Source organism: Pipistrellus kuhlii, unplaced genomic scaffold, assembly GCF_014108245.1.
Source record: "Pipistrellus kuhlii isolate mPipKuh1 unplaced genomic scaffold, mPipKuh1.p scaffold_m20_p_1, whole genome shotgun sequence".
Lineage (NCBI taxonomy): Eukaryota > Metazoa > Chordata > Mammalia > Chiroptera > Vespertilionidae > Pipistrellus > Pipistrellus kuhlii.
Window position 1 is genome coordinate 50,003,146 of NW_023425404.1, and position 27,515 is coordinate 50,030,660.

The 27,515-nt window shown below is 42.5% G+C and overlaps 1 protein-coding gene across 9 annotated transcripts in view; it reads right to left on the reverse strand.

Moving 5' to 3' along the window:
• Window positions 1–27,515, reverse strand: part of CTDSPL2 (CTD small phosphatase like 2) — a 78,903-nt gene that overhangs the window by 40,903 nt on the left and 10,485 nt on the right. For 8 of the 9 annotated variants that reach the window (XR_004988956.2, XM_036443595.2, XM_036443607.2 and 5 more), the window contains exons 2-3: window positions 14,372–14,581; window positions 1,172–1,307 (exon numbers count right to left, since the gene is read on the reverse strand). Coding sequence is in view for 8 of the 9 variants with exons in the window: in XM_036443595.2 (XP_036299488.1) it covers window positions 1,172–1,307; window positions 14,372–14,557 (322 nt within the window). In the remaining variant the exon portion in view is untranslated. Of the gene's footprint in view, window positions 1–1,171; window positions 1,308–14,371; window positions 14,582–15,089; window positions 15,115–27,515 lie in introns of those variants that run through there. The other variant, XM_045583107.1, reaches the window with a different exon arrangement.

The window sequence follows — 27,515 nt, forward strand, 5'->3', positions numbered from 1 at the left end:
AACACAGAGTTACAGAGAATGAAATAAAATCTTTGTAAGTAAAGCAAGTTACAATATCAAAAACACAAATGCAAACTTTTGTGTTTGGTTATTTATACTTTGGGATGCTGCCTACTTCACAAAACCTAAACTCCAATTTATTTCTAATGAATAACAGCAAAATAGCTCTACTGAAGCAGAAAATTATGTCAAAATTACTTATGGATACTGAGGCACCATTTCAAAGTAGCTAGGAAGAGTAACTCATTTTCTTTAAGTTTCTTGTGAATAAAGAATTTTCCATGGGTTTTTGAAAAATATTTAAAAACTAAATTCAAACAAATGTTTTGATTAATCATCCGTAACCTTCTACAACCTTACTATAATTTGTTTCCTTCTTCATTATAGCTCTTTTAACTTATTACTTTATTCCTTTTCTCCCTAGTGGTCAATTCTAACAATAGATACATCACTGCATTGAGAGGAAAAAGCTAAGAAATTATTATGTGTTTAAAATAGTATTGGTTAAAAGGCTCCATGCTCTCAAGTGCTATTCTTTAGAAAAATCTGTTATCCTTCTTATTTTTCTCCTGTTTGACTTAGGAGTTGCTTGAACAGGGTTTATCAACAGCAACACTACTGATCTTTCAGCTGGATAATTCTTTGTTGTGGGAAGATGACCTGTAGGATATTTAGCAGTGTCCCCCTCAACAGGCTCTGACAACCAAAAAAAATCTCCAGATATTGACAAATGTTCTCCAGGGGAACAAAACCATCTGGAGTTGAAAACAACTGGCCTAAGTGATCCAACCCCCTCTGAAATTCACTGACCAAGAAACAAATTCTTTGTACATATTAAGAACATATTCAAATTTGTATGTTTACAAATTAAGTCACACTATTATTGCTTTAAATGAATTTATTAGAAGTAAAAAGTGATGCTCCATATATATTTTCATGCTAAACAGTATAAAGCTAATTGCTCTCCCTTTGTCATTTTAATTCAGCAAAGTAGATTTATAATAAGATAAATTTTCATTTCGCTTCAAGTTACTTAATATATAATACAAAGGAGATTATAAAACTAGGCAGAAATTGTTTAAAGTAGATTTTTTTTTATAATAAAAAAGGAACATGTTGGGTCAGATCTCTCTCTGTACCTAATAAAGCAATTATCTAAATATTAACAAACCTCCATTTACTTGACTTTTCCGTCTTACTCGAGATATCTGTTTAAGTTTTCCTCCTGCTCTTGGTGTTGATGTGATCAGATTATTATCTATATCACGTTCAATTCTACTCCGTTTCGAAGGATTTTCTCTCTCTTCCTTAAGATATAAAAGGAAAAACATTCATTGAATAGTCACTCTGCCTTATAGGTTACACTTTTAAAATGATAAAATATGCACCCAAATTATGTTCACTGCAGCATTATTTATAATAGCCCACAAATGGAAACAATCTAAGTGGTTCATTGATGAATAAAGAAACTGTTATAAATATGCAATGCTATATTATTCAGCCATAAAAAATAATAAAATCTTACCATTTGCAAAAACATGGGTGGACTTTGAGGGTATTATATAAGTGAAATAAAATAAGTCAGACAGAGGAAGACAAATACTGTATGCCCTCACTTATATGTGGAATGTAAAATTTAAAAACAAACAAAACCTAGTTCATAGATACAGAGAACAGATTGATGGTTACCAAGGTGAGAATGGAGTGAAGGGGGGGCAAGCAGGGGATGAGTGAAGGGAAACAAGAGGTACAAAATTCCAGTAATAAAATAAATAAGCCATGGGGATGTAATGTACAGCATGGTGGATATAGTTAATAATACTGCATTGCATATCTGAAAATTGCTAAAGAATAAATCTTTAAAGTTTTTATAAGAAAAAAACAAAAAACCCTGGAACTATGTATGGTAACGGATGTTAACTATAATAGTTACTGTGGTGATCATTTCACAATACATAAATACAATATATCAAATCATTATGTAGTATAGACCTAAAACTAACATAGTTATGTCAATTACACCCCCCCAAAAAAGGAAAATACATGGTATGATAGATTTTCCCTTTTTTTTTTTAATATATTTTATTGATTTCTGTACAGAGAGGAAGGAAGAGAGATAGAGAGTTAGAAACATCGATGAGAGTCATCAATCAGCTGCCTCTTGCACACACCCCACTGGGGATATGCCCGCAACCAAGGTACATGCCCTTGACCAGAATCGAACCCGGGACCTTTCAGTCCCCAAGCCGACGCTCTATCCATTGAGCCAAACCGGTCTCGGCGATTTTCCCATTTTTCAAATCCAGGAGAAACAAAACAGAATGTCTAATGTTGTTAGAAAACACAAGAAAAATTTGAGTGTCAGAAGAGTATTTATTAATGTAATTATAATAAGCAAATATAATTACAGCATTTTGTAATTCAGATCCTTTTCCCAGGGTCCACTAAATTTCCATGCTATTGAAATACTTAATTGTACAATGTGCTCTGAATTTTTAGCAATTTTCCCATATTCCTAGAACTGCCTAAAAGAACAGAGGTCATTTCACGGAATTTGCTGACACCAAAAATGAAAACAACAAAAAAATAGAGCCTGCCACTGCCATATGCCCCAAGGATAATCTCAATTCTTTAAATGCCCAAAATTAACACTAAGAAGTCTACTCCATAACAAAGTTCACTATTCATTTCCCTATAAGGGGCAAATCCATATATGATCAGTCTATACTCTTCTTACAGTATTATTGACTAAAGTATATTGCAAGCAATAGCCTGATTTATTTTCTCATTTGTTTTTTTCTAATGTCATCTGCCACATGAGTGATTTTCTTACATTACTGTAATACTGGCCTGTAATTCTTTGCTGTTTTAATGAGACTACCTGAAATCTTTTGATAAGGACTAGACTTTTAAGTCTATATTACATATAATGTATACATATAATCAACATTCTTAATAGTAATAATTTCTCTACTTTTTTGTTATTGGATGCTTTAATACCACAGCAAATAATATACTACTATGCATTTTCTGAAAGTTGAAAATTGTTCTATTATTTCTGAAACAAACCCTGGTGTTTATTTTAAGTGGACAAAATTACAATTCCATATTTGGATCAAAATAGAAAAAAGATAATACTGCAAATACCATTCTATATATAAAACATTTTAGCCCTGGTTGGCTCAGTGGTTAGAGCATCGGCCTTCAGACCAAAGGGTGGGTCAGGGATTCAATTCCCAGTCAAAGGCACATACATACCTTGGTTACAGGTTCAATCCCAGCCCTGTTTAGGGCGAGAGCGGAAGGCAACCAAACGATGTGTCTCTCTCACATTGGTATTTCTCCACTCCCTCTTCTCACATTTCACTTTCTCTAAAAATCAATGGTAAAAATATCCTCACTCCTCAGGTTAGGATTAAACAAACAAACAAGTAAAATTCCAGGATATTAACAAAAATAAATAATTTTACTTTTACTGAGTAGCTTCTCTAATGTTATGTAGTTCCATCAAAACAATGTCATCACAGCCCTGACCGGTTTGGCTCAGTGGACAGAGCGTCAGCCTGAGGACTGAAGGGTCCCATGTTTGATTCCGGTCAAGGGCATGTACCAGGAGGTGTGTAGGAGGCAGCTGACTATATTTATCTCTCACAGATATTTCTGACTCTCTCTCTCTCTCCCCCTTCTTCTCTGGAAAAAAAAAAATCAATAAAATGTATTAAAAAAAAATAATGTCATTACAGTAGCTACCAGGTGCGCCCCCCCGCCACTCCCTACACCCCCTCCCCCCCCCACCACCACCACCACTCCCTTGCCCCATGGTTTTACTTTCTGCAGTTTCATTTACCTGCAATTCAAAAATATTAAATGAAAAAATCCAGAAAATAAATAATTAAGTTTTAAAATGCACTCTGAAAAAAAAAAAAAAAAAGCACTCTGAGTAGTGTGATGAAATCTCATGCGACCCGGCTCTATCCTACCTGGGACATAAATTATCCCTTTGTTTAGCATATCTGCACTGTATATGCTATCCACCCATCTGTTAATCACTTAATAGCTGTTTCAGTTATCACATAGACTGTATCAGTGCTTTTGTTCAAGTAACCCTTATAGTAGTCTAACACTAGGTCACAATGTCAATGTCATTCACCTCACTTCACCTTATCACATAGGCACTGTTTCATCTCACATCACAGGGATAAGCACAGTACAATAAAACAGTTTGAGACAGAGACCAAATTCATATAACTTTTATTATAGTACTAGAGGCCCAGTGCATGAAAATTCATGCATTGCAGGGGAGTGTCTTTCAGCATGGCCTGTGCCCTCTCACAGACCAGGAGTTCTCAGGGGCGGGAAACAACCCGGTGATCAGGGAAAGGCGACGCCTCTATCACACCTCTGCTGCTGCCACTGCTGGCAGCACAAGCCTCAGCTGGTCTTGGTTACCTGAGCCTCAGGCAGCCCTGAGCAGCTTGATAGCCGCCATCCAACATTACCTGTGCCTCATGCCAGGCCTGGGTGGTTGGGTGCCTGAGGGACTGGGGGACTCAGAAGCAGGTGTGTGGCAAGGTTGGGACTGAGAGGACTGGGCAACACCATCTTTGAGGGTGTGGAAGTCAATTAGCATATTCTCTCCCTACTAGCTGTGGGCGCTGCCATCTTTGAGGGTGGGGTAGTCAAACAGCACATTCCCTCCTTATTGGCTGGGGGTGCCACCATCTTGGCAATGGCACGAAGGTCATTAGCATATTCCCTTTTTATTACATAGGATAATAAAATTATCCTGGTGCACAAAATTTGTTCATGGGTAGGATCTCTAGGCCTGGCCAGCAATCAGGGCCAATCAGGTTGCCCACCTCCCTGCCTCCTCCTTCCCTCACTCCCTCAGCACCCCACCACTGCCGCTGGTTGCTTGCCATGTTCCGCATCGCCACCTGGTGGTGTGTACATCATAGCTAGCGATTGAAATCCAGTTCTCCTGTTTGAACTCCCGAAGGGACACTTTGCATATTAGCCTTTTATATATACAGTTTTAGTTGCTCTATTTTATTGTTAATTATTATTTTTAATTCTGTACTGTGCATTATTTAAAAATTAAATTTTACATAGGTTATGTATATATAGTGAAAATTATAGTATACATATGGTTTGGTTCTTTTAGCAGTTTCAGGCATCCACTGAGGGTTTTGGAAAAGTATCCCCTGTGAATAAGGGGGAAATACTGTATAGCAAAAAATAATGTCTCCTTGATTCACAATAAAATTCCTCATATTCTTTATCATTCTTCTGCATTTTAAAATGAGTAGGATGCCTCACATCATGGGATCTCCATTATTAGAAAATACAGGGGTCTTTTTATATAAGTCCTTCAAGAACACAAATATATAATGCCACAAAGCCACAACTAAATTCCAGCATCCTCTTAAGGAAGTCTCTTAGTATATCTGATATTAACATAAATTCAAGCATTTCTGAAAAGCACGCATTCTGTAACATTAAAAATATTAAAGCTTATGTGGGAGGAACAGGTCCAAGAAGGCAGAGAGGGGTGGGGCAAATTAGTCAATGCCCCTGAAACTCCGTAACCATAGCATTAACAAAAACAATGACTGGGACCTCCAAAGATAATTTGGACACCCCAGACAGGCAGCTAAGAGAAGCTGAAATGCTGCTACCTGAAGGCTTAATAAAAGGTATTAAAAACAGAGAAGTAGAAACAAAGACTTATCGGAGATAATAAGTGAAGCTTTTAGCCAGTAGGGCTGCTACGATGGACCCAAATGGAAATGTAAACTGCCACATAAGAATCACTGCTAGGTCAGGCTAAACCAGGAGGGCACCGAAATTCGTATCTGACAGTTTAACTTCAATTTTTTTATTTTCCTGATAAAGTATAAAGTACCACTCCCATTATTCAGTATCACCCTGTCCAGTTTAGGAAAAACAACATATATAACAATACATCACCCATCCTATCCTATATAATAAAGAGTTAATATGCAAATGGTCATCACACCCTCACGCTGTAACATCTCAGACACTCAATTCTGGGAAGAGAGGAATGGGGACAAGCCAGGCACAAATGAGCTTGTGAGAGAGGAATGGGGACCAGCCAAGCACAAATGAGCTCACAAGCGGCCAGGCCCGGAGCAGCCAGGTCTGGTGCGGCCAGGCCTGGAGCAGCAGCTGCCAGGCTGGGAGCAGCCAGGCCCAGAGCAGCCGGGTCGGGTGCGGCCAGGCCTAGATCAGCAGCAGCCAGGTCCAGAGCAACTAGGTCAGGAGCGGTGGTGACCAGACCTGGAGCAGCTGGTTGTGGAGCGAACCAGAGCAACGAGGCCAGGCCCGGAGCATCCAGGCCCGGAACAGCTCGCTCCTCGCCTGCCCCTGCCCCACGGCTGCCTCTCAGACATGGCTGGAAACTTTTTGGGGAACTTGAGGGTCTGCTGAATCAAGCGATGAAGGCTTATATCTGGATGTGTTGAGTTAGTATAGGGCTGGGGTGTTGATCTGTGAGTGCCTTGGGTGGGGCCTGGATGAGGCTGGTTGACCTATTTGGAAATGTCTTTTGTGTGAAGTGTATCATTGGGCATGTGGAGGTATTATTGATATGAGAAAATGCTAAGTAACTGATTTACTATCTGAAAGGGGATTTACTATCGGGGAAAGGGAGGGAGGAAGAGACTGAACATAAACTGCACCTATGGATGAGGACAATGGGGGATGGGGAGGGGGCGGAGGGTGGGGTAGGAACCTGGTGGAGGGGGGAAGAAATGAGAAACCTTTGTAACTATATGAACAATAAAGATTGATTAAAAAAAAAAGATTAAAAAAATCACCAATAAAAGGGTGTCAACAATAAAAAAAAATTTTAAGTAGATAAAGGAGACTTTTGTGATTAAAATGTTGCTTTTCTGATAACTAGCTCTTCGGAGAAAGGTATCTTTTGGATTCAGGAAAGAGCAGTGTGACACAAGTAGTATTAGTTATAACAGCAATATGCAAATGTCTATATTTCACTTGTGGAGGGGAAAAATAGTTTTATGAGCTCTTGACTGTACAATAAAAATTGGCATTTTTTTAGCAAACAAACAAACAAAAAAAAGAGCTCACGAGAGAGGAATGGGAACCCCGCCAGGCTGCAGCCCAGGAGAAGGACAAGCCGCCCACCCTGCAGTCCCAGGCACCAGCAGCTGCACCTGTGCATGCATCCCGGGAGAGGGATAATTTGCACGCCCCACAGTCCCCACGGTTCTGGAAGCCAGCAACTGTGCCTACGCCTGCATCCCAGGAGAGGGATGATCTGCACACTCACAGTCCCTGCGATCCAAGGCACCAGTGGCTGATCCTGTGGCTTGGGAGGACAAGACGCCCGCCCATGGTCCCCTGTGGCTACAGCCAGCCCAGCAAAGCTGGCCCAGGTCCTGGCTGCCTGTGGCTGGCCAGAGGGAGGAAAGCCCAGGCCTTTGGTGCCTATGACTGGCTGGAGAAGGGAATCCTGGGTCCCAGTTGTGGGTCGAGGCAGAGGTGGTTAGGGGCGATCAAGCCATCAGGGGAGTAGTAAGAGGTGATCAGTCCAGAAGGGGAGTAGTTAGGGGTGATCAGGCAGAGGTGGTTAGGGGAGATCAGGCAGGCAGGTAGATGTGGTTAGGGGCAATCAGGCAGGCAGGCAAGCAGTTAAGAACCAGCAGTCCCAGATTGCAAAAGGCAGTTGGCTATTCCCCAAGAGGTTCTGGATTGGAGAGGGTGCAGGCTGGGCTGAGGGACCCCCCTCCCCCAGTGCACGCATTTCATGAAATGGGCCTCTAGTCCTATAAATAAAAGCCTTGATGGTCCTCACACTGTCACTCTGTGATGCTCTCACACCAGCCAACGAGGAGGCAGACTAGGCCCTTGATGTCAGGTAGCAGCGGGACCTGAGCACTTGGCGCAGAGGGAATAGGACAGGCTCCATGGGAGGAAACGGAGCTGGTAGCATTGGTAAGGACATGCCAGTGCTACATCCTCCAGGTTTGGAGGAGAGGGAAACTCAAGTGATTCCAGATTTTAAAGGGGGTCTGAAAAAAATATAAAGAGGCTTCTGAGTCCCTACCTTTCTCAGACTTGGGGTTATGGAGTGAAGGCTGAACTCAGAAAACTTATTCTGGGAGACCACAGGCAGGTCACACTCAGCTTTAGACTTCAGTTTCCTGGTGAGTGTCAGGTGGCTCTCCCTGCCTTCACCCAGTTGTGAGGTTCAGGCTTCAGAACACAGCTCAAAAGACTGAGAGACTCCGGGGTGGTTGGGAAGGTGAGGGAGGAGGTGGTGGTGGAGGGCAGGCTAGGCCTAGGGGACCCTACACGTGCATGATTAAATCGTAAGCTAGGCCTCTAGTGTTATAATAACACTATTCTCCTATTTACCAACACTGTATACATTAACTGATATTGTGGAGGTACCACATAGTATAGCAGAACAGACTATACTATGGTCATTTGAGAATACATTCAAATACCATACATCTCTCAAGAGGAAAAAGAATCAGAAGCTATTAGGATCAAGGTTCTGCAACTTCTATCTATCCATCCATCCATCCATCCATCCACCCACCTATAAAAACCTAATCGACCATCGCAACCAAATGGACAACCGAACAGGCTGCGTGAGGCAACTAGGCTGGCAGGGGGGTTAGTGAGGGGCAACCAGACAACTGAACAACAGGCTGCATAGAGCAACCAAGCCCACAGGGAGAACTGTTGGGGACAACCAGGACAGAAGCGGGGGGCAGGAAGGGGCAACCAGGCCAGCAGAGGGCAGTTAGGGGTGACCAGGCCAATGGAGGGGGGCAGTTGGGGGTAATCAGGCTGGCAGGGGGGCAGTAAGGGATGACCAGGCTGGCAGTGGGATGGGGGGAGATTGCATTAGGGGCAACCAGGCCCGCAGGTGATGGGCAGTTGAGGGTGACTAGGCCAGCAGGGAGGGCAGCTGGGGGTGATCAGGCCAAGAGGGTACTTAGGGGGGGATCAGGTAAGCAGGCAGGTGAGCAATTAGGAGCTAGTGGTCCTGGATTGTGAGAGGGTTATCTAACTGCCAGCAATCGGATGACCTCTGAGGGGTCCTAGATTGGAGAGGGTAAAGGCTGGGTTGAGGGGACCCCCCCCCCACACACACACCTCATGCACAAATTTTGTTGATAACAAAATCCTATTCTTCAGAATAACATATTCAAATGTCTGATGATGGCGCTATTCTGAAAGACAATCCATTGTCCAAATCTGAAAGTCAATTAGTCACCCAATCCTAGTCTTTCTTAAATATTCAACTATATAGTTTGGGGACATTTGGACATGGTATGATTTTTTAGAAGAGGAAATATGAAAAACAACAATTCCACATTACTGTAAAAGTTGTTTTAATAAATGTGATAACCCTACCGTGTCTTCTCTGGAATTTGAATTTTTCAAAGTTGTCTCTAAGATAATCTTTGAAGGGAAAAATTTTGTAATGGTGGTGTTCTTCAAACACTGAATCCAAAGGAAATACAGAAAACTAGAGAGCCAACCAAAACCCAAAGGAAAACTTAAAACCAGGAGACAGGGTATTTTCCCAAACTCCATGTGGATGAGGACAAACCAATAGCCATAAAACCAAGTATCCATATACACCAGTGAAGAAGAAAGCTAAAACATGCAACAAGGTGTATGACACAGAACAGGAGAAGCCCAAAATAGCTAAGAGGCAGGTATTCAATGCAAAGCATGGCAGGCTAATTTGATGACAAGAGATAAAAATAGGAGAGGGCCAATGTAAGAGTGAAATAGGAGCAGTTTAGATTTAATGAACTCTTGAAATTGACCAACTATGGCTCCCTCTAGAATAGGGCTCCACAGGTGGAAAAACTGCTGGGAATGTAATAAAAATTGAGTGAGAAAGGCACAAGAGATAAAATGGAAAGAAGTTCCACATACACAGGGGTAGGGATACAGTGACAGGAAAACTCAAAAAGTAATCACTGTATTTTAAAAAATATATATTTTATTGATTTTTTTTTTTACAGAGAGGAAGAGAGAGGGATAGAAACATCAATGACAGAGAAACATCGACCAGCTGCCTCCTGCACACCTCCCACTGGGGATGTGCCCGCAACCAGGGGACATGCCCTTGACTGGAATCAAACCTGGAACTTTTCAGTTCGCAGGCCGACGCTCTATCCACTGAGCCAAACTGGTTTTGGCTCACTGTATTTTTTAAAAATATATTATTTATTGATTTAAGGGAAAGGAAGAGAGAGAAACATCAATGATGAGAATATCACTGATTGGCTGCCTCCTGCATGCCCCCTACAGGGAATAGAAGCATTATCTCATGGTTGATAGGTCAATGCACAACCACTGAACAACACTGGCCAGGCACAATAACTATGTTTTTAAACACTACACAAAAACAATTTTAGAGGATTTTGAACCACAAATATTAAACAAAATTATCATAATAAAACATACAAGAAATAAATAACATCTCTACAGATAAAGGAAATGTGTCAGAAAAACATGCATAGAGAATAGATCAAAATCATAACCTATTTCAGAATAAGACAAGATATTAAGAAAATGATAGAAGATATACATGAGTTAGAAAAACTTAGATGAATGAAGACACTAGTCTGCAAACAGATTTCCCGTAGCCCTATACTATTAAGTCATTAATTTAAAAAAATCCTAGATGTTGGTTTTTCAAAAAGGAAAAAAGAACTTCAACACCAAAATCTTGACTATTTTAGCTGACATAGGCAAAACTCTAACCATTAAAGGAGAGAGAAAATAAAGATGATACAATATATGATATAATATAATGTCACATTAATAAAATCCCCAGTTCAAAGGAAGTAAAAATGAACACAAGTCAGAAGACGTAAGAAAAACCTATCTTCACTCTGGTTGTTACCTTTTATGACCAAGAGAAAAGGGTAACCAAGATGGTTATCTGTATCACATACTGTCACATAATGAAAACCAGAAATATTTAGCTTAAATAGTGACTGAGGGTTTGCACCTGCACATGAGGAAAAGAACATAAAAGAAAGTAAAGGGCCAAAACCGGTTTGGCTCAGTGGATAGAGCATTGGCCTGTGGACTGAAGGGTCCCAGGTTCGATTCTGGTCAGGGGCATGTACCTTGGTTGCGGGCACATCCCCAGTAGGGGGTGTGCAAGAGGCAGCTGATTGATGTTTCTAACTCTATCTCTCTCTCTCTTCTTCTCTGTAAAAAATAAATATATATATGTAAAAAAGTAAAGGGTAGATATATTTTTCTTAAGATGAAGAACTTAAATTCCTAATGAGTTGTCATTTCTCTTAATGAGAATGTTACTATTTGTCAGTTCATTCTCTGAACAACTCTAAATATTATAGATTCAGGAAATAATTTTTCTGTTAAGAATTTGATCTTTGTTATCTATACATATAAAGAGGTAATATGCTAATTTGTCCGTGTTCTCAAAACAACCAATTTACATACTGATGCACAGGCAGCAGGGGGCGGGTAGCTGGAGCCAAGTTCCTGGAGACTGCCTCAAAGGAGCCTGGACTGCAAAGAAGGAAGAGGAATCGGCCACAGGGAGCTCTTCCAATCCACCCTACTGCAGCCCCCACACCCTCAGAGGGACGGGGAGGCTGACCAGTCAGGGAGAAGAGGTAGCCTCGGGGGTAGCTGCAGCCCACACCTCCAACTCCCCCTCTCTTCCCCGCCGCCCCTGCCAGGGGCGCCACAATAGCACACCGGGTGCTGGCCACCACCCGTCAGCACCCCCAAGGGACCTGGGGGCTGCTGGGCCCCCTCCGCTGGGGCTGGGCATGCCTCTCCTCCCTACAACTCCAGACCCGGGTGGAGGCAGGCCTGAGCGGCCCCCCAGGGTCAGATCCTTCCTTCGCAACAGCAGCAGTGCCATCTCCACAGAGGAAGCTGGCTGAACCTCCCTGGGGGCCAAGCTAAACCCGCCCTCCTAGCCCGCCTGGCTCCGCCCTGGCCCAGCCCCCACCCAGCTCCAAGAGATTGGAGCCCCACCCTGAGCAGGTACAGCTGTGAAACAGCCATGTACAATTTAAAGAATGGCACCAAGCGGGAAGGTTTGACAATTACTCCCCCTTCAGCCTCGCGTTCCCCTAGCACCTCCCTAACTCCATGTCCCCCTTCTCCCTCCTCCCCCACCAGCGCCTCCAGGGAGGACCACCACCGCTACAGGCTGCTGGCCAGAGGAGGCCCCTCCAAGGCCTGCGGAACCCTCTGCATAGCTTCCATAGCTACAGTCCCAGGAAACAATCATACCCTCATCCCCTAATCAGCACCTGCTACCTGCGAGGGTGCCTATGAGCTTAACAATAACAATGCTTCCCATTTAGACATCACTAACTTGCTGAAACATTTCTAGGTTTATTAGCTCAGAACCTCCTCATGTCAATCCAGTGAGGTAGATGGAAAAGAGATTACAATTCCCATGGTATACGTGTACGTATTCAGAAATGAAGCTCTGAGAGGAAAAGTGTCAAGCCTACTGGTTCCCAAGGTGCAGCACATACCCCACGGGGGTGGGGTGGAGGTGGCAATTTGATTTTAAATGGGGGCAAATCGAGAATAATAGTGAAATTTTTGCATTTCTTATGGTTCTAGGGGGCCTCATCTATAGCGTATCCTACATAATAAAAGGCCAGTATGCAAATAACTGAATGGTGGAATGAGCCTTAACTATGATGGGTGCTGACACCAGGGGGCAGACACTCAATGCAGGAGCTGCCCCCTGGTGGTCAGTGTGCTCCCACAGGGGGAGCGTCGCTCAGCTGGTGAGCACAGCAGCAGTGGTAGGGGCCTCTCCAGCCTCCGGGGCAATGCTAAGGATGTCTGACTGCCTTAGGCCGACTAAGCCATCAGTTGGACATTCCCCCAGGGCTCCCAGACTGCGAGAGGGCACAGGCCAAGCTGAGGAACCCTCCACAAGTGCATTTCTGAGTTTATAGAAATTACTTCAAAGAAACTTTTAAAAAATTCTATTTAAAATTAACAAAAATTTGCCGGGACCGGTTTGGCTCAATGGATAGAGCGTCGGCTTGGGGACTGAAGGGTCCCGGGTTCGATTCCGGTCAAGGGCATGTACCTTGGTTGCGGGCATATCCCCAATAGGGGGTGTGCAAGAGGCAGCTGATCGATGACTCTCCTTCATCGATGTTTCTAACTCTCTATCTCTCTCCCTTCCTCTCTGTATAAAATCAATAAAATATATATTTTTTTAAAATTAACAAAAATTTTACTAATATTAGAAAGACAAATTAAAATTAAACCATCAAAACATAAAGAAAAACTCTATAAACAGAATACTAAATCTTGGCCAATGGTTTACAGTAACTAAGCTTTTCAGTGATATGACAATAAAATCTACCCCTATGAATAAGAAACAACAATGATTTCTTTTACTAATTATCAAAGTGATAAACTTATAATAAAAATGTATCATATAATAACCCCAAGAAAAGAACACAAGAGTAATAAACAGTGATACAATCTAGAGACAATGAAAATTAACAACACCATCCATTTATATATTATAGTATGTTAAAATTTCTTAAACTACTTTCACCTATTTGCTATCTGATCTGAAAACAACTCTGAGGCAGACAAAACAGTTAATATTAGTCCATTTTACAGTCTTCCTAAGGCTCAGAAGGGTAAATGATTTCCTCACGTCACTCAAGTGGTCGGCAAACTGCAGCTCAAGAGCCACAGGCAGATCTTTGGCCCCTTTAGTTTTTAGCAAAGGCCAGCTTAGGAATACCCTAATTAAGTTAATAACAATGTACCTACCTATATAGTTTAAGTTTAAATAAATTGGCTCTCAAAAGAAATTTAAATCATTGTACTGTTGATATTTGGATCTGCTGACTAATGAGTTTGCCAACCACTGGTCAGCATCCATTCTTTCTTTAATCACTTTGTTTTCTCCTTAATGAAATAATACATTTTCATTGGCAAATGTTAGAATACAGATAAATCATCTCCCTAAGCAGACAATTATTAATAATATTGAGAAATTTTTACATTTCCTTTGAAATGAAAAACAATGTGATTAAAAGAAAAAATTCACGTAAAAGAAATACATATTTTTTTACTTCCTATAATACTATGCTGGAAAAATAAAATCAGATGATTAAGCGGATCAGTAAGTAAAATAAATAATGTTTTCTTAAACAGCCACTAAATGTTTTGTATGTTAATACTTTTAAAATAACATCAAATGTTAATACTCTTAAGTGGGCTCTAGCAATATTAGATTTCTCATCTTTACATGCTTGAAAATAAACTAAACTTTAATTTTAATTATGTAAGTAGAAGGTAAAACCATTACCTTGGGTGTGCTTCCTTTAATGAATTTTTTAATTGAAGACAGCAAGCCAGATTCATTCTTCGGTGGTTTTTCTCCTCCTACAGGTAGGCTATCATCAACTTCTGAATATTTCCTCTTTGCTCTGGCAGTGCGCTGTGTTTGGATTGGATTGGATTGCTGAGAAGCTTTTCGTGTTCTCAGCCTCATCTTTTATGGGTGCCACATGTAAAACTGTAAGAGAAAAATAACAAGGGTTATTAAAAAGTTAATCTAGCATACCCATAGTTTCCCAGTTTATATAATAAAAACCTATTGGTTTAAAAAAGTCCAGGTTTCTAAGGGATTGAAGAAATTAACACTTTATGTGATTGAACTTCATAGTATACATTACCCCAAGTAACCTTTCCATCTTCTGAAATTATATCCTGTGATTGAACACCACAGTGTGCATGCTCTCTACAGTACTATGTTGCCTCCACCCATGCTAACATTATCATTCATTTAACCATTCATTTATTCATCATCAAGTTTCTCTTGAGCACCTACCATTCGAGGCACTGGGCTAGGAAATTACCTAGTAAATAATAAACAAGATAGGGGAAATTTTGCCCTCTGGAACACAAACTATAGTGGGTAAAAAACCCTTAGTCAACAAATGAATTTCATTAGCACATTCTAATAATCAATATTCATACAAGTGTAACAAGAAGTTGAATCATTTTGCAGGATTCGATTTTACTTTACTTAATGATACTTTAAAAGTTGAATTCCCACGAGAAAGAACATAAGCAGCAATCAACTTGGCCTCTCTCATTTTATCAATGAGAAAATTAATAGGTGGCAAAACTATCCCAAGACTTAGAAGTAGTTAAGAATATACCCTGAATCAGAAGATGGCTGCTCAGGTAGACACCTAACCGCAGCAGCACACAACAATTTCAATGGATTACAATTAAAATGTAGAGTGGACATTGCCCAGAGCTACAGGTAGTCGACTGACTGAGAATTCTACAACAAGAAGGAAAGAGAAAACCAGAAAGAAAATCAGAGGAGCTGAAAAAAGCCTAAGGTACGGAGACATGCTGCGCGCCTGCGCGCAGAGAGGTCGCAGCCTGAGAAGAGGAGAAGGCTGGGTGCCTGCCTGGCGTTCCCTACCAGGAAGGAAATAAAACCCCCGGCCTGGGCTGAACCCCCGAACCGGCTGTGCTGAGCCCCAGTTATGGGCCAGACCCTGGGGACCCAGGCTCAGGCAGGGGGAGACGGGGCTGTGAGGCGGAATCCCAGGGGAGCGGCGAAAAGCAGGGCCCCCAGAGTCGCGCACATTGCGCGCAGAGGACGGAATGTTGACTCTGATGATGGATTACCCTAGCGGGAAGAAACATAGCCTCCGGCAGTGCTGAGCCCCAGTCCGGACTGCTCCGAACCCCAGTTCTAGGCCAATCGCTGGGGACCCAGGCTTAAGCAGAGAGAGATGGGGCTGTGAGGTGGAGTCCTGAGAGAGCAGCAAAAGGCCGAGCCCCCGGAGTCGCGCACATTGCTTGCAAGGGAAGGAATGTCGACTCTGATGCGGGATTGCCCTGGAGGGAAGGAAACAGGAGCCCTGGCCGTACTGGGCCCCAGTTTCGACTGCTCTGAACCCCAGTTCTAGGCCAGACCCGGGGGATCTAGGCTCAGGCAGGCTGTGAGGGGAATTCCAGGGGAGCGGCGAAAAGCAGAGCCCGCGCAGATGCGCACACTGCGCACAGAGGACAGAATGTTGACTCTGATGCTGTATCGCCCTGGCAGGAAGAAACAAAATCTCCAGCGGTGCTGAGCCCCACTCCCGACTGCCCTGAACTCCAGTTCTAGGCCAATCCCTGGGGACCCAGGCTCAAGCAGAGGGAGACGGGGCTGTGAGGTGGAGTCCTGGAGGAGCAGCGAAAAGTGGAGTCCCCGAAGTCACGCACATTGCGCGCAGAGGACAGTCTGTTGACTCTGATGCTAGACTCCCCTAGCGGGAAGGAGAAAAAAGGCTCCAGACTGGAGAAACGCGAAGAGGAGCAGGAGCCCCTGCCGGACACTGGCCAGCCGGGAGCCAGCAAGGAACCGGGCGACGGGGCCCCCGGGGGGAGGGGGGGATGCCCGTGAGCCTTCGACCGCTGAGCGCGGGCAATGGAGCCAAGGCCGGGGGCTGCTTCCTGGGCGGCGGTGCCGACCCCGGCAACAGGCTGAAGCAGTGCAGGAGCCCACGGGGAACAAAGGGGTGCCACAGGCCAACCTGCTGAGATTCCAGGACAAGGAGGAAGAAACCATAGAAGTTCTCAATGTGAAGAAATCAAGTGAGAGCATAAGACAGTAAAATTACTTAAGAAAAGAATACAAAGAAGATCTTGAAAAATCAAAGAATACAAAGAAGATCTTGAAAAATCAAAGACTAAGTCAGAACTCAACTCACCAGCCAACATTGCAACATAAATGCGTTTAAAAAAAAAAAAGGACAGAATGTTGGAACGGCGGCGGCCAGGCCTAGAGTGGCCAGGCACAAGGCAGTGGCAGCCGGGCCCGGAGCAGCAACAGCCAGGGCCCAGAGCAGCAGCAGCCAGAACCAGAGCAGCAACAGCCAGGCCTGGAGCAGCCAGACCTGGGGCAGTGGCAGCCAGGCCTGAGGCGGAGGCAGCCAAGCCCAGGGTGGCCAGTCCAGGAACACCCAGACCCCGAGTGGCCGGGCCCGGAGAAGCCGGGCCCAGAGCAGCCGGGTCGGGAGCAGCCAGGCCCAGAACAGCAGTAGCCAAGCCCGGAGCATCCAGGCCGGGAGCGGCCAGGCTCGGAGCGGCCGGGCCCGGGGCAGCCGGGCCCAGAGCAGCCGGATCAGGTGCGGCCAGGCCCAAAACAGCAGCTGCCAGCCTGCGAGCGGCCAGGCCCGGAGCAGCGGCTGCCAGGCTGGGAGCAGCCAGGCCCGGAGCAGCCAGGCCCAGAGCAGCCAGGTTGGGTGCGGCCAGGCCCGGAGCAGCGGCTGCCAGGCTAGGAGCGGCCAGACCCGGAGCAGCCGGGTCGGGTGTGGCCAGGCCCGGAGCAGCAGCTGCCAGGCTGGGAGCAGCCAGGCCCAGAGTGGCCAGGCCCAGAGCGGCCGGGCCCAGAGCAGCCGGGTAGGGTGCGGCCAGGCCCGGAGCAGCAGCAGCCAAGCCCAGAGCAACCAGGTCAGGAGCAGCAGTGGCCAGACCCGGAGCAGCTGGATGTGGAGCGAACCAGAGCAACAGAGGCCAGGCCCGGAGCAACCAGGCCCGGAACAGCTCGCTCCTTGCCTGCCTCCGCCCCAAGGCTGCCTCTCAAACATGGCTGGAAACTTTTTGGGGAACTTGAGGGTCTGCTGAATCAAGTGATGAAGGCTTAGATCTGGATGTGTTGAGTTAGTATAGAGCTGGGGTGTTGATCTGTGAGTGCCTTGTGTGGGGCCTGGATGAAGTTGGTTGACCTATTTGGAAATGTCTTTTGTGTGAAGTGTATCTTTGGGCATGTGGAGGTATTATTGATATGAGAAAATGCTAAGTAAATGATTTACTATCTGAAAAAGGATTTACTATCGGGGAAAGGGAGGGAGGAAGAGAATGAACATAAACTATGCACCTATGGATGAGGACAATGGGGGATGGGAAGGGGGCGGAGGGTGGAGTGGGAACCTGGTGGAGGGGGGAAGAAATGAGGAACCTTTGTAATAATATGAACAATAAAGATTGATTAAAAATAAATAAATTTTAAAAAATAACTAAAAAATAGAAAAATAAAAAATAATATACCCTGAATCAAAATCTGTAAAACAGAATACTAAACTAGGAATGAAGAGCTGTGAATTCTAATTCTACCTTAATCATAGCTAAGCAATAGTCACAATTGTGTCTTTTAAACTGTATAAAGAATACATACACTCATCTTTCCACCTTGAGACTCAAAATGAAAAAGGAATTGGAAAACAATATAAAGTGTGGAGAACAATAAAATTATTCACAACAGTGAATGCATTTGTAGAAATTCTAAGCACTCTACAGCTGTAGATAATACCTGGCAATGGTTAGGGTCTTCACTGACCAACTAGGAAGCTTAAGAAGTTGAATCTTTACTAATGCAACATAATGGTCACAGAATAAAAGTTAGAATCCTTTTAAGTATATACAAAAACTATATACTACTATAGTATGCTATGCTGTACTATACTATACCTAAAGAATAACAAAAAAAACATATCCCCCAAATTCTGAGGATTCACCAGAAGTTCCAAAATCTTTCCAAATAATTATTTTTTTCCATCACCAAATGGTACTCAAATTTTTCCTTTTAATTTAAAATATATATATTTTATTCATTTTTTTTTTTTTACAGAGAAAGGGAAAGGGATAGTGTGTTAGAAACATCGATCAGATGCCTCCTGCACCCCCCCTACTCGGGATGTGCCTCCAACCAAGGTATATGCCCTTGACCAGAATCAAACCTGGTTCCCTTCAGTCCGCAGGCCAACGATCTATCCACTGAGCCAAACCAATTATGGCTTAATTTTTTTTTTTTAATCCTCATCCAAGGATATGTCCTAACTGATTTTTTTAGAAAGAGAGAGAAAGAGGAGAGAAAGAGAAACATCAATCAGCTGCCTTCAGTACGTGTGCCCCTACCAGGGATATAAGGCAGGTATAGGTATGTGCCTATACCTGCCCTGACCAAGAATTGAACCCTCAAACCTTTTGGCATATTAGAGAACATTCCAATAACTAAGCCACCCAGCCAGAGGCAAATGGTGCTGAGTTAAGTTGCTATTCCCAAATAAAATAAATATTTTCTTTTCTCCTAAAGTGTCAATGTTAACTTCTAAAGGGAGTTATCATTCAAGGCATGTATTAGTTACTTAACTCTATTTACAGTGCATAAATTTGTCTTAATTCCTTTGGTGTTCAGCTCAGCACTTCTTAGAAAAGGAAAATTCCCACAAATGCATAAAAGAATTTTTTAAAGGGAGTTATTTTTAATAAATTTCTATAGATATTTTTAAAAAAGATCTTAGTCTTGCCCTAACCAGTGTGGCTGGGTGGATAGAATGTCAGCCTGCGGACTGAAAGGTCCCAGGATTGATTCCAGTCAAGGACCTTTGTTGGGGGCACATTTCTCTCATCAATGTTTCTAACTCTCTATCCCTCTCCCTTCCTCTCTGTAAAAAAAAAAAAAAAAAAAAAAAAAAAAAAAAAGAAGAAGAAGAAAGAAAGGAAGAAAAAGATTTGTCTTGAAACTTACCAAGACTTGTGCGGCTCACCACATGGCCTAATTTAGTGAGCCTTCCATGTGAGATTGAAAAGTACTGTTTTCTTCATCTGTGTGTGAGCCATCAGTTTTGAAATTCCATGAGTATTTGACTGCTCTAGCCCTTTCTGACTTAAAAATACACCTTTTACAACTCACCATCAGAATGGACAAAAACCCTCCACATTTCATAACTTCCTTGTTTAAATGTTCTTGTTTGCTTTCCAGCAAATATCCAGTGGTTATTTTTTAATTCAGAGGATTTTTTCTCCTAAGCTTTCCCAGAACCTTTATTCTCTCCATGCAGAATGATCTAGCATCACATCACAGACAGACACACACACACACACACACACACACACACACGGCCTAGTGCACGAAATTTATGCATGGAGGGGGTGTTCCTCAGCCCGGCCTGCACCCTGTCCTACTGCCAGTTTATAGAGTTTATAGGGATTGGGCCTAAACCAGCAGTTGGACATTCCTGTCACAATCCGGGACAGCTGGCTCCAGCCGCTCACCTGCCTGCCTGCCTGATTGCCCCTAACCATTCTGCCTGCCCGCCTGTTCGCACCCAAATGCTCTCCCCCCCCCCCCCCCCCAGCCTGATCATCCCCTACTGCCTCTGCTGGCCTGCTCACTCCAAACTGAGCCCCCCTCCCCATCCTAATCACCTCCAACTGATCCCCACTGATGGCCTTCTCAACCCCAACTGGGCTCCCTGCTGGTCTGCTTACCCCCAATGGCCCCTGCCATCCCATCCTGCCCTGATCACCCCCCGGCTCAAGGACCCAAGGTCCCAGCCCAGTCCTTCCATTTTTCTTTTTCTTTCTTTCTTTTTTTTCTCCCCCCCCCCCCCCCCCCTCGCCTCCTTGAGCAGAGGCCAGGGCCAGCTGGAAACAAGTATCTAGGATTTATTTATCTCCTATCATTGAAACTTTGTAACCTTGAGTGGAGGCCAGGGAAGGTCAGGGTGGATGGGAAGCTAGGCTTCCTCCATTGCTGGGGCAACCCAAGCCTCTTGCTTGCTCCAACTCCATGGCCAGCTGCCATCTGTTGGGTTAATTTGCATAATCACTCCTGATTGGCTGGTGGGAGTAGCTTGGCATAACAGAGTGATGGTTAAATTGCATGTTTCTCTTTTATTAGTGTAGATTATTAGTGTAGACTAGAGACCTAGTACATGAAAATTCATGCCCTGGAGTGGGGGATGGATCCCTCAGCCCGGCCTGTCCTCTCTAAACTGTCTGGGAGCCCTCAGGTGTGGGAGGCGACCTGGTGACCTGGGGAAGGCGATGCCCCAACACACCTCTGCTGCCACTGCCGGCAGCACAAGCCTCAGCTGGCCCTGAGCCTCAGGCAGCCCTGGGCAGCTGCCATCAGATTGCTCACCTTGGGTCAGCCCTAGGTTGTTGGGCAGCCGCCATCTGAAGCTTGCCTGCACCTCGGGCTGGCCCTGGGCAGCTGGGGGGATGAGGAGACTGGGGGACTCCAGAGGCAGGCACACAGAGTGGCCAGACTCCCCTGGAGGCAGGCTTGGCCGTGCCACCACCCCAGCAGGGCTGAGGGGACTGGGCACCACCATCTTGTGGCTGTGGGTGCATCCATGTTTTAGGGTGTGACAGTCAATTAGCATATTCCCTCCTTATTGGCTGAGGGCACCACCGTATTTGAGGATGAGACAGTCAATTAGCATATTCCCTCCTTTTTGACTTTGGGCACCGCCATCTCTGCAATGGTGTGAGGGTCAATTAGCATATTCCCTCTTTATTAGATAGGATATATATACACACACTATGATATGTATATATACTTACTTGTTAAAGTTGAAGATTTTAATACCTCAATTTCAATAACGGATAGAACAACTAGACAAGGAAATGAAAGACCTGAACAATTCACTTGACCTAAGAGAAATATATACAACAATTCACTGCACAACAGCAAAATAGATATTCTAAACTTACACATAAAACATTCTCCAGGAGAGACATGTTAGGACATAAACGAAGTCTCAATAAATTTAAAAGGATTGAAACCATATAAGTATATTGTCTCCATGCCTTTATATAAATATAATCTGTAATAATAAAAGTGTAATACGTTAATTAGACCAGATGTCCTTCCAGACGAAGCTGGGGCTGCAAGGGAAGCCCGGGTCCCGGGGGCCTGCCAGCAGCCAGAGGAAAGCCCAGGTCCTGTGTGCCAGAGGGAAGCTAGACCTACTCGTGCAAAAATTTCATGCATCAGGCCTCTAGTATCTCCAATAAAATTAGAAATCTCAAAAAGGAAATTTGATGGCCGAAACAGGTTTGGTTCAGTGGATAGAGTGTTGGCCTGCAGACTGAAGGGTCCCAGGTTCGATTCCAGTCAAGGGCATGTACCTTGGTTGCGGGCACATACCCAGTAGGGAATTCTCTCTCATCAATGTTTCTAACTCTCTGTCCCTCTCTCTTCCTCTCTGTAAAAAATCAATAAAATATATTTTTTTTTTAAAAAGGAAATTTGAGAAGTTAACAAATAGGCAGAAATTAAACAACAAACTCTTAAATAACTACTGTGTTAAAGAAGAAATTACAATGGGAACTAGAAAATACTTCAAAAAGATTAATGAAAACAAAAACACAATATACCAAAATTTTTGGGATGCCCAGAAATAAGTGCTCAGAGCAATTTATTGGTAAACATAAGTCTTTATGTTTGTTTGTTTGTTTTTTTTAAAAACACACACACACACACACACACACAAAAACACCCACTTCAAATCAATAATAAAACCTTCTACTTTAAGAAACTAGAAAAGAGAAGCAAACGAAATCATCCAAAGTAAGTAGAAGGAAATAAAAGCAGAAATAGATAATTTAAAAGAAAAAATATCAGAAAAATCAATGAAGCAAAAAAAAAGCTGGTTCTCTGAAAAGATCAATAAAATTTTGACATTTAGTTAGACTAGCCAGAGAGAAAGAGAGAGAGAGAGGACTCAACTTTCAATTTCTGGGACATTAGAAAGAAGGGACATTAATATCAACCTTACAGATGTTAAGGGATTTTTTAGGAAATACTATGAACAATTGCACATCAACTAATTAGATAACCTAGATGAAATGACAAAATCCTAGAAAGACACAACTACACTGGACTCATGAAAAAATAGAAAATCGCCTAAACCGGTTTGGCTCAGTGGATAGAGCGTCAGCCTGCGGACTGAAGGGTCCCCGGTTCGATTCCAGTCAAGAACATGTACCTTGGTTGCGGGCACATTCCCAGTAGGTGGCGTGCAAGAGGCAGCTGATAGATAACTCTCTCATGGATGTTTCTAACTCTCTATCTCTCTCCCTTCCTCTCTGTAAAAAATCAATAAAATATATTTTAAAAAATAGAAAATCTAAAAAGGCTTAAAACAAGTAAAGACTGAATTAGAAATTAAAAAATAAACAAAACTTTCCACAATGAAAAGCTCAGGACCAAATAGCTTTACTAGTGAATTTTACCAAATATTTAAATAATTAATACTAATCATTCTCAAAATCTATAAAAAAAAAAATAAAGGAACACCTCCCAACTCAATCTGAGGTCAACATAACCTTGATACCAAAGTCAAAGAAAGACACTACCAGAAAAGAAAACTATAGGTTAATTATGCCTTAGGAACACAGATGTAACATCCCAACAAAATATAAGCAAAACAAATGCAGCTTAATAATAAAAGGTTTATGCACAATGACCAAGTGGGATTTTATCCCAAGAAAGCAAATGTGATTAACCTTAATCCTAACCCTAAGCAGCATATGAAAATCAATCACAATAATACACCACATTAAAAAAAATAAAGGGAAAAGTCCACATAATCATTTCAATTGATGCATAAAAAATTTGACCAAACCAACACCCTTTCATAATAAAAAGCACCCATCAAACCAGGAATAGGAGGAACTTCTTCCACCAGAAAAAAAAAAAAAAAAAGGCATCTTTAAAAAACTCACAGCCAACATCATATTTCTTAGTGAAAAACTAAATACTTTACTCCTGAGATTAAAAAATAAATAAATAAAAATAAGCAAGATGCCCACTCTCACCACTTCTATTCAATCAGGCAAGAAAAAGAAATAACATGATCCTGTATAAAGAATAAACATTAAGAGCACTAGCTGGTTTGGCTCAGTGGATAGTGTCAGCCTGCAGACTGAGGGTCCCGGGTTCAGTTCTGGTCAAGGGCACAGGCCAGGGTGCAGGCTTGATCCCCAGTAGAGAATATGCAGCAGGCAGCCAGTCAATGATTCTCTCATTGATGTTTCTATCTCTTTCTTCCCTTTTCCTTCCTCTCTGGAATCAATAAAAATATATTTAAAAAATAAACATAAGAGCAAAAGCTGGATATAAACTTCATAAAAAAAAATTTTCTGCTCACAAAAAGACACCAGTAAGAAATTAAAAGTCGTAATAAAGTGAGATAATATTCACAAAACACGTCTCTCTCCAAGTACACATGCACAGAATATATAAAGAAATCCTAAAACACAGAAAGAAAAAGCAGCTGAATAGAAAAAAAAATTATCAAAATATTTAAGAAGATACTTCATAAAAGCTAGATGACAGTACAAAAGTATATGAAATGCTACTCAATATTATCAATGAGAACTAAAAGTTAAAAATTGCAACAGCATACTAATCCACATCTGCTTAAATGGCAAAACTTAAAAAGACTGAAGAACAAATGGTAGCAAGGATGTGGAACAATGAGAAGTCTCATAATCTGTTGATGGCAATGTAAGGTTTTTAGTTAAAGGTTGTAATCCTATATAATAAGAGAGTAATATGCAAATTGACCCTGATATCAGAACAACGGTTTGACCAGTCTCTGAGGCACACTGACCACCTCTTTGTCCCTTTCCCTGGCTGGGAGGCTCCGATCACCCAATGGCGAACTGGGAACTGGGGTGGGTGGCAGGGGATGCAGGTGGCACCAGGCCAAGGCTCCCACCAGTCACCCCACACACAGAGGGCAACTCGCAGCAGGGGTGGGTGGAATGGTTAATCTCTCAGTTCCTTTCCCCAGCCAGCAGGCTCTGATCACCTGATGGGGAACAGGGAACTGGGGGTGGTTGGGGGGTGGGGCCAGCTGCAGGTAGCTGGAGAGATGGCCCTGATCACAGGCCAGGTCTAGGGACTGTAGCCGCATACTAATTTTGTGCACCAGGCCTCTAGTTTCTAATAAACAACACCTAATCCTTTGATGCAGTAAGTTCATTCCTAAGTTTTTTTTGTGTGTTTTTAAAAACAAATATTTTATTGATTTTTTACAGAGAGGAATAGAGTTAGAAACATTGATGAGAGAGAATCATCAATCAGCTGCCTCTTGCACACGCCCTAGTGGGGATGTGCCCGCAACCAAGGTACATGCCCTTAACCGGAATCGAACCCGAGACCTTTCAGTCTTCAGGCCGACGCTCTATCCACTGAGCCAAACCGGTTTCGGCTACTCCTAAGTTTTTTGTTTGTTTTTTTAAAAATATATTTTATTGATTTTTTACAGAGAGGAAGGGACAGAGATAGAGAGATAGAAACGTTGAGAGAGAAACATCAACCAGCTGCCTCTTGCACACCCCCTACTGGGGATGTGCCCGCAACCAATGTATATGCCCCTGACCGGAATCGAACCTGGGACCTTTCAGTCCACAGACAGACGCTCTATCACTGAACCAAACCGGTTTGGGCTACTCCTAAGTTTTTTACCAAGAGAAATATAAACCTGTCCTCCTCTCAGCTTTATTTACAATTAGAGGTCCCGTGCATGAAATTCATGCATTGGGGTGAGGAGTGGGGGGGAGAGGGGAATCCTTCAGCCCAGCCAGTGCCCTCTCAGTCTGGGACCTAAGCCAGCAAGTCAGACATCCCTTGCTCCTCACTGCCTGCCTGCAGCAGAGGTAGGAGAGGCTCCCACCACTACTACTGCTGCACTCACTAGCCATAAGCCGGGCTTCTGGCTGAGCATCTGCCCCCTGGTGGTCAGTGCATGTCATAGTTACTGGTTGTTCCACCAGTAGCATATTACTGTATTATATAGGATAGTCCCAAACTGGAAAAAATGACCATGCTCAGCAGAAGAAAGATGAATATGGTATTTTCATACAATAAATAATCAGACACACAGAAAGAAGCAATTACTAATATCAACCAACATAAAAGAATCTCACAGACATTATGCTGAGCAATGGTAGACACAAGAGTATGTTTGATGACACCATTAAAAAAATATCAGGGGCAAAAATAGACTAGCAGCACTGAAGTCACCATAAAGACTCACGTGATTTAGAGTTTGACAATGACCACACTCAGTGGTATTATCAGTATAAGCTATAATTTTGGTATTAAGAGATCATTTCTATAGCAGGCAAACTGAGTGCCAATAGCTCTACTAGCCTGGAGTTGCAGAGGTTTGGGACAACCATATTGCTGGCTGAGGCAGCTCACATGCACAGCAGAGATTAAGAAGGCCCAAATTACCTACACACTCTTGGCCAATCTGTGGCTGCACATAAATATCCAGGAGATAGGAAATAGATCAATGGAAAATAAAGCTGGGATAGATTTGGAAAGGGCCTGAACTTTGAATGTGCATCTCATAAAGATCCATAGACAGAGGAAGAAGCTTTACTGTGCAAGATGTTTGAGCACAATGTGTCGGATCACTAGCTGAACCACAAAACTATGCGGACATAGGGGGATGCCTTAGTATGCCAAGTATAAAACAAGAATTTTTTGTTAAGTGGTTGCAGACTTACAGGAAGGTAGATTTCCTAGATTTTGCCTGTGGAAGTTACTAAACAAATAACCTTCAAGATTCTGAATCCAGAGTGGCTACAATATATTATCTAAAATGGCCAGTTTTCAACAAAAAATTATGACATGCAAAGAAACAGGAAAATATAAATCAAGCTCAGGAAGGGAAATGTAGTGAATATGTATTATATACCAGGCTTACAACAACTCAAGGAGAAGCACAGGTAAGCAATCTACATAAGACAAAATTCACTTTTAATCCCTGGTAAGTATGAGATTTCTGGTGGCCATATCTAACCTTTTCTGATTATAAAATAATGCATTGTTAGAAAATTTTAAAATCACAGAAATATAGGGTAAAGTTCACATAATTCCTAAATCTATTGTAGAAATAACTAAAATGAGAGTATATATTACTCTGCTTGCTTAAACATATTTAATCAAGTTAGGATTACACTATATGCAGAATGATAGACCTGTTTTCCCCCCTTTTATACTATGACCTCCTTGCCAACGTCCTTTTAAAAATCTGAAAATATAATTTTTAATGGCCACATACTATTCCAATATACAGATAAATGTTCTGTAATTTATAAGATTACTGTCTGACCTATTGAAAATTAAGTTGTTTATAATTACTAATGTCACCTCAAATTTAATAACTTTGTACATAAATTTCAGTCCATATTATTGATTCTTTTCTTAAGATAGCTTTTTAGAAGTGAATTTATTAGGTCAAAGATTATTAATATTTGGTAGTACCTCTTAGAAATACTGCTATTTGGAAAGATGGTTTCACTAGCAGAATATAGAGAGTGGCTATATAGCGGAATCATGCACAACATAATTTATTTTTAATTTGTAAATTGTTTGATAATTGAAACTAAAAGTTATTTTAAATTATAGCCGTAAGTAGTAAAATTAGATGCTTTAATTATATTTATAGGCTACAATCTATTTCCCATTTTGTTACGTGCCCGGGCAAACCCTTTTCTCATTTTTTTCTAAGAATTAACCTTTCCAACCAAAGCAAAAATCTCTAAGTTACCTTTCTAATGGTAACCTAGAGTCTACTTGAATCATTAAGGAACTTGGAAACTCACCACTACACAATGCAAATATTTTG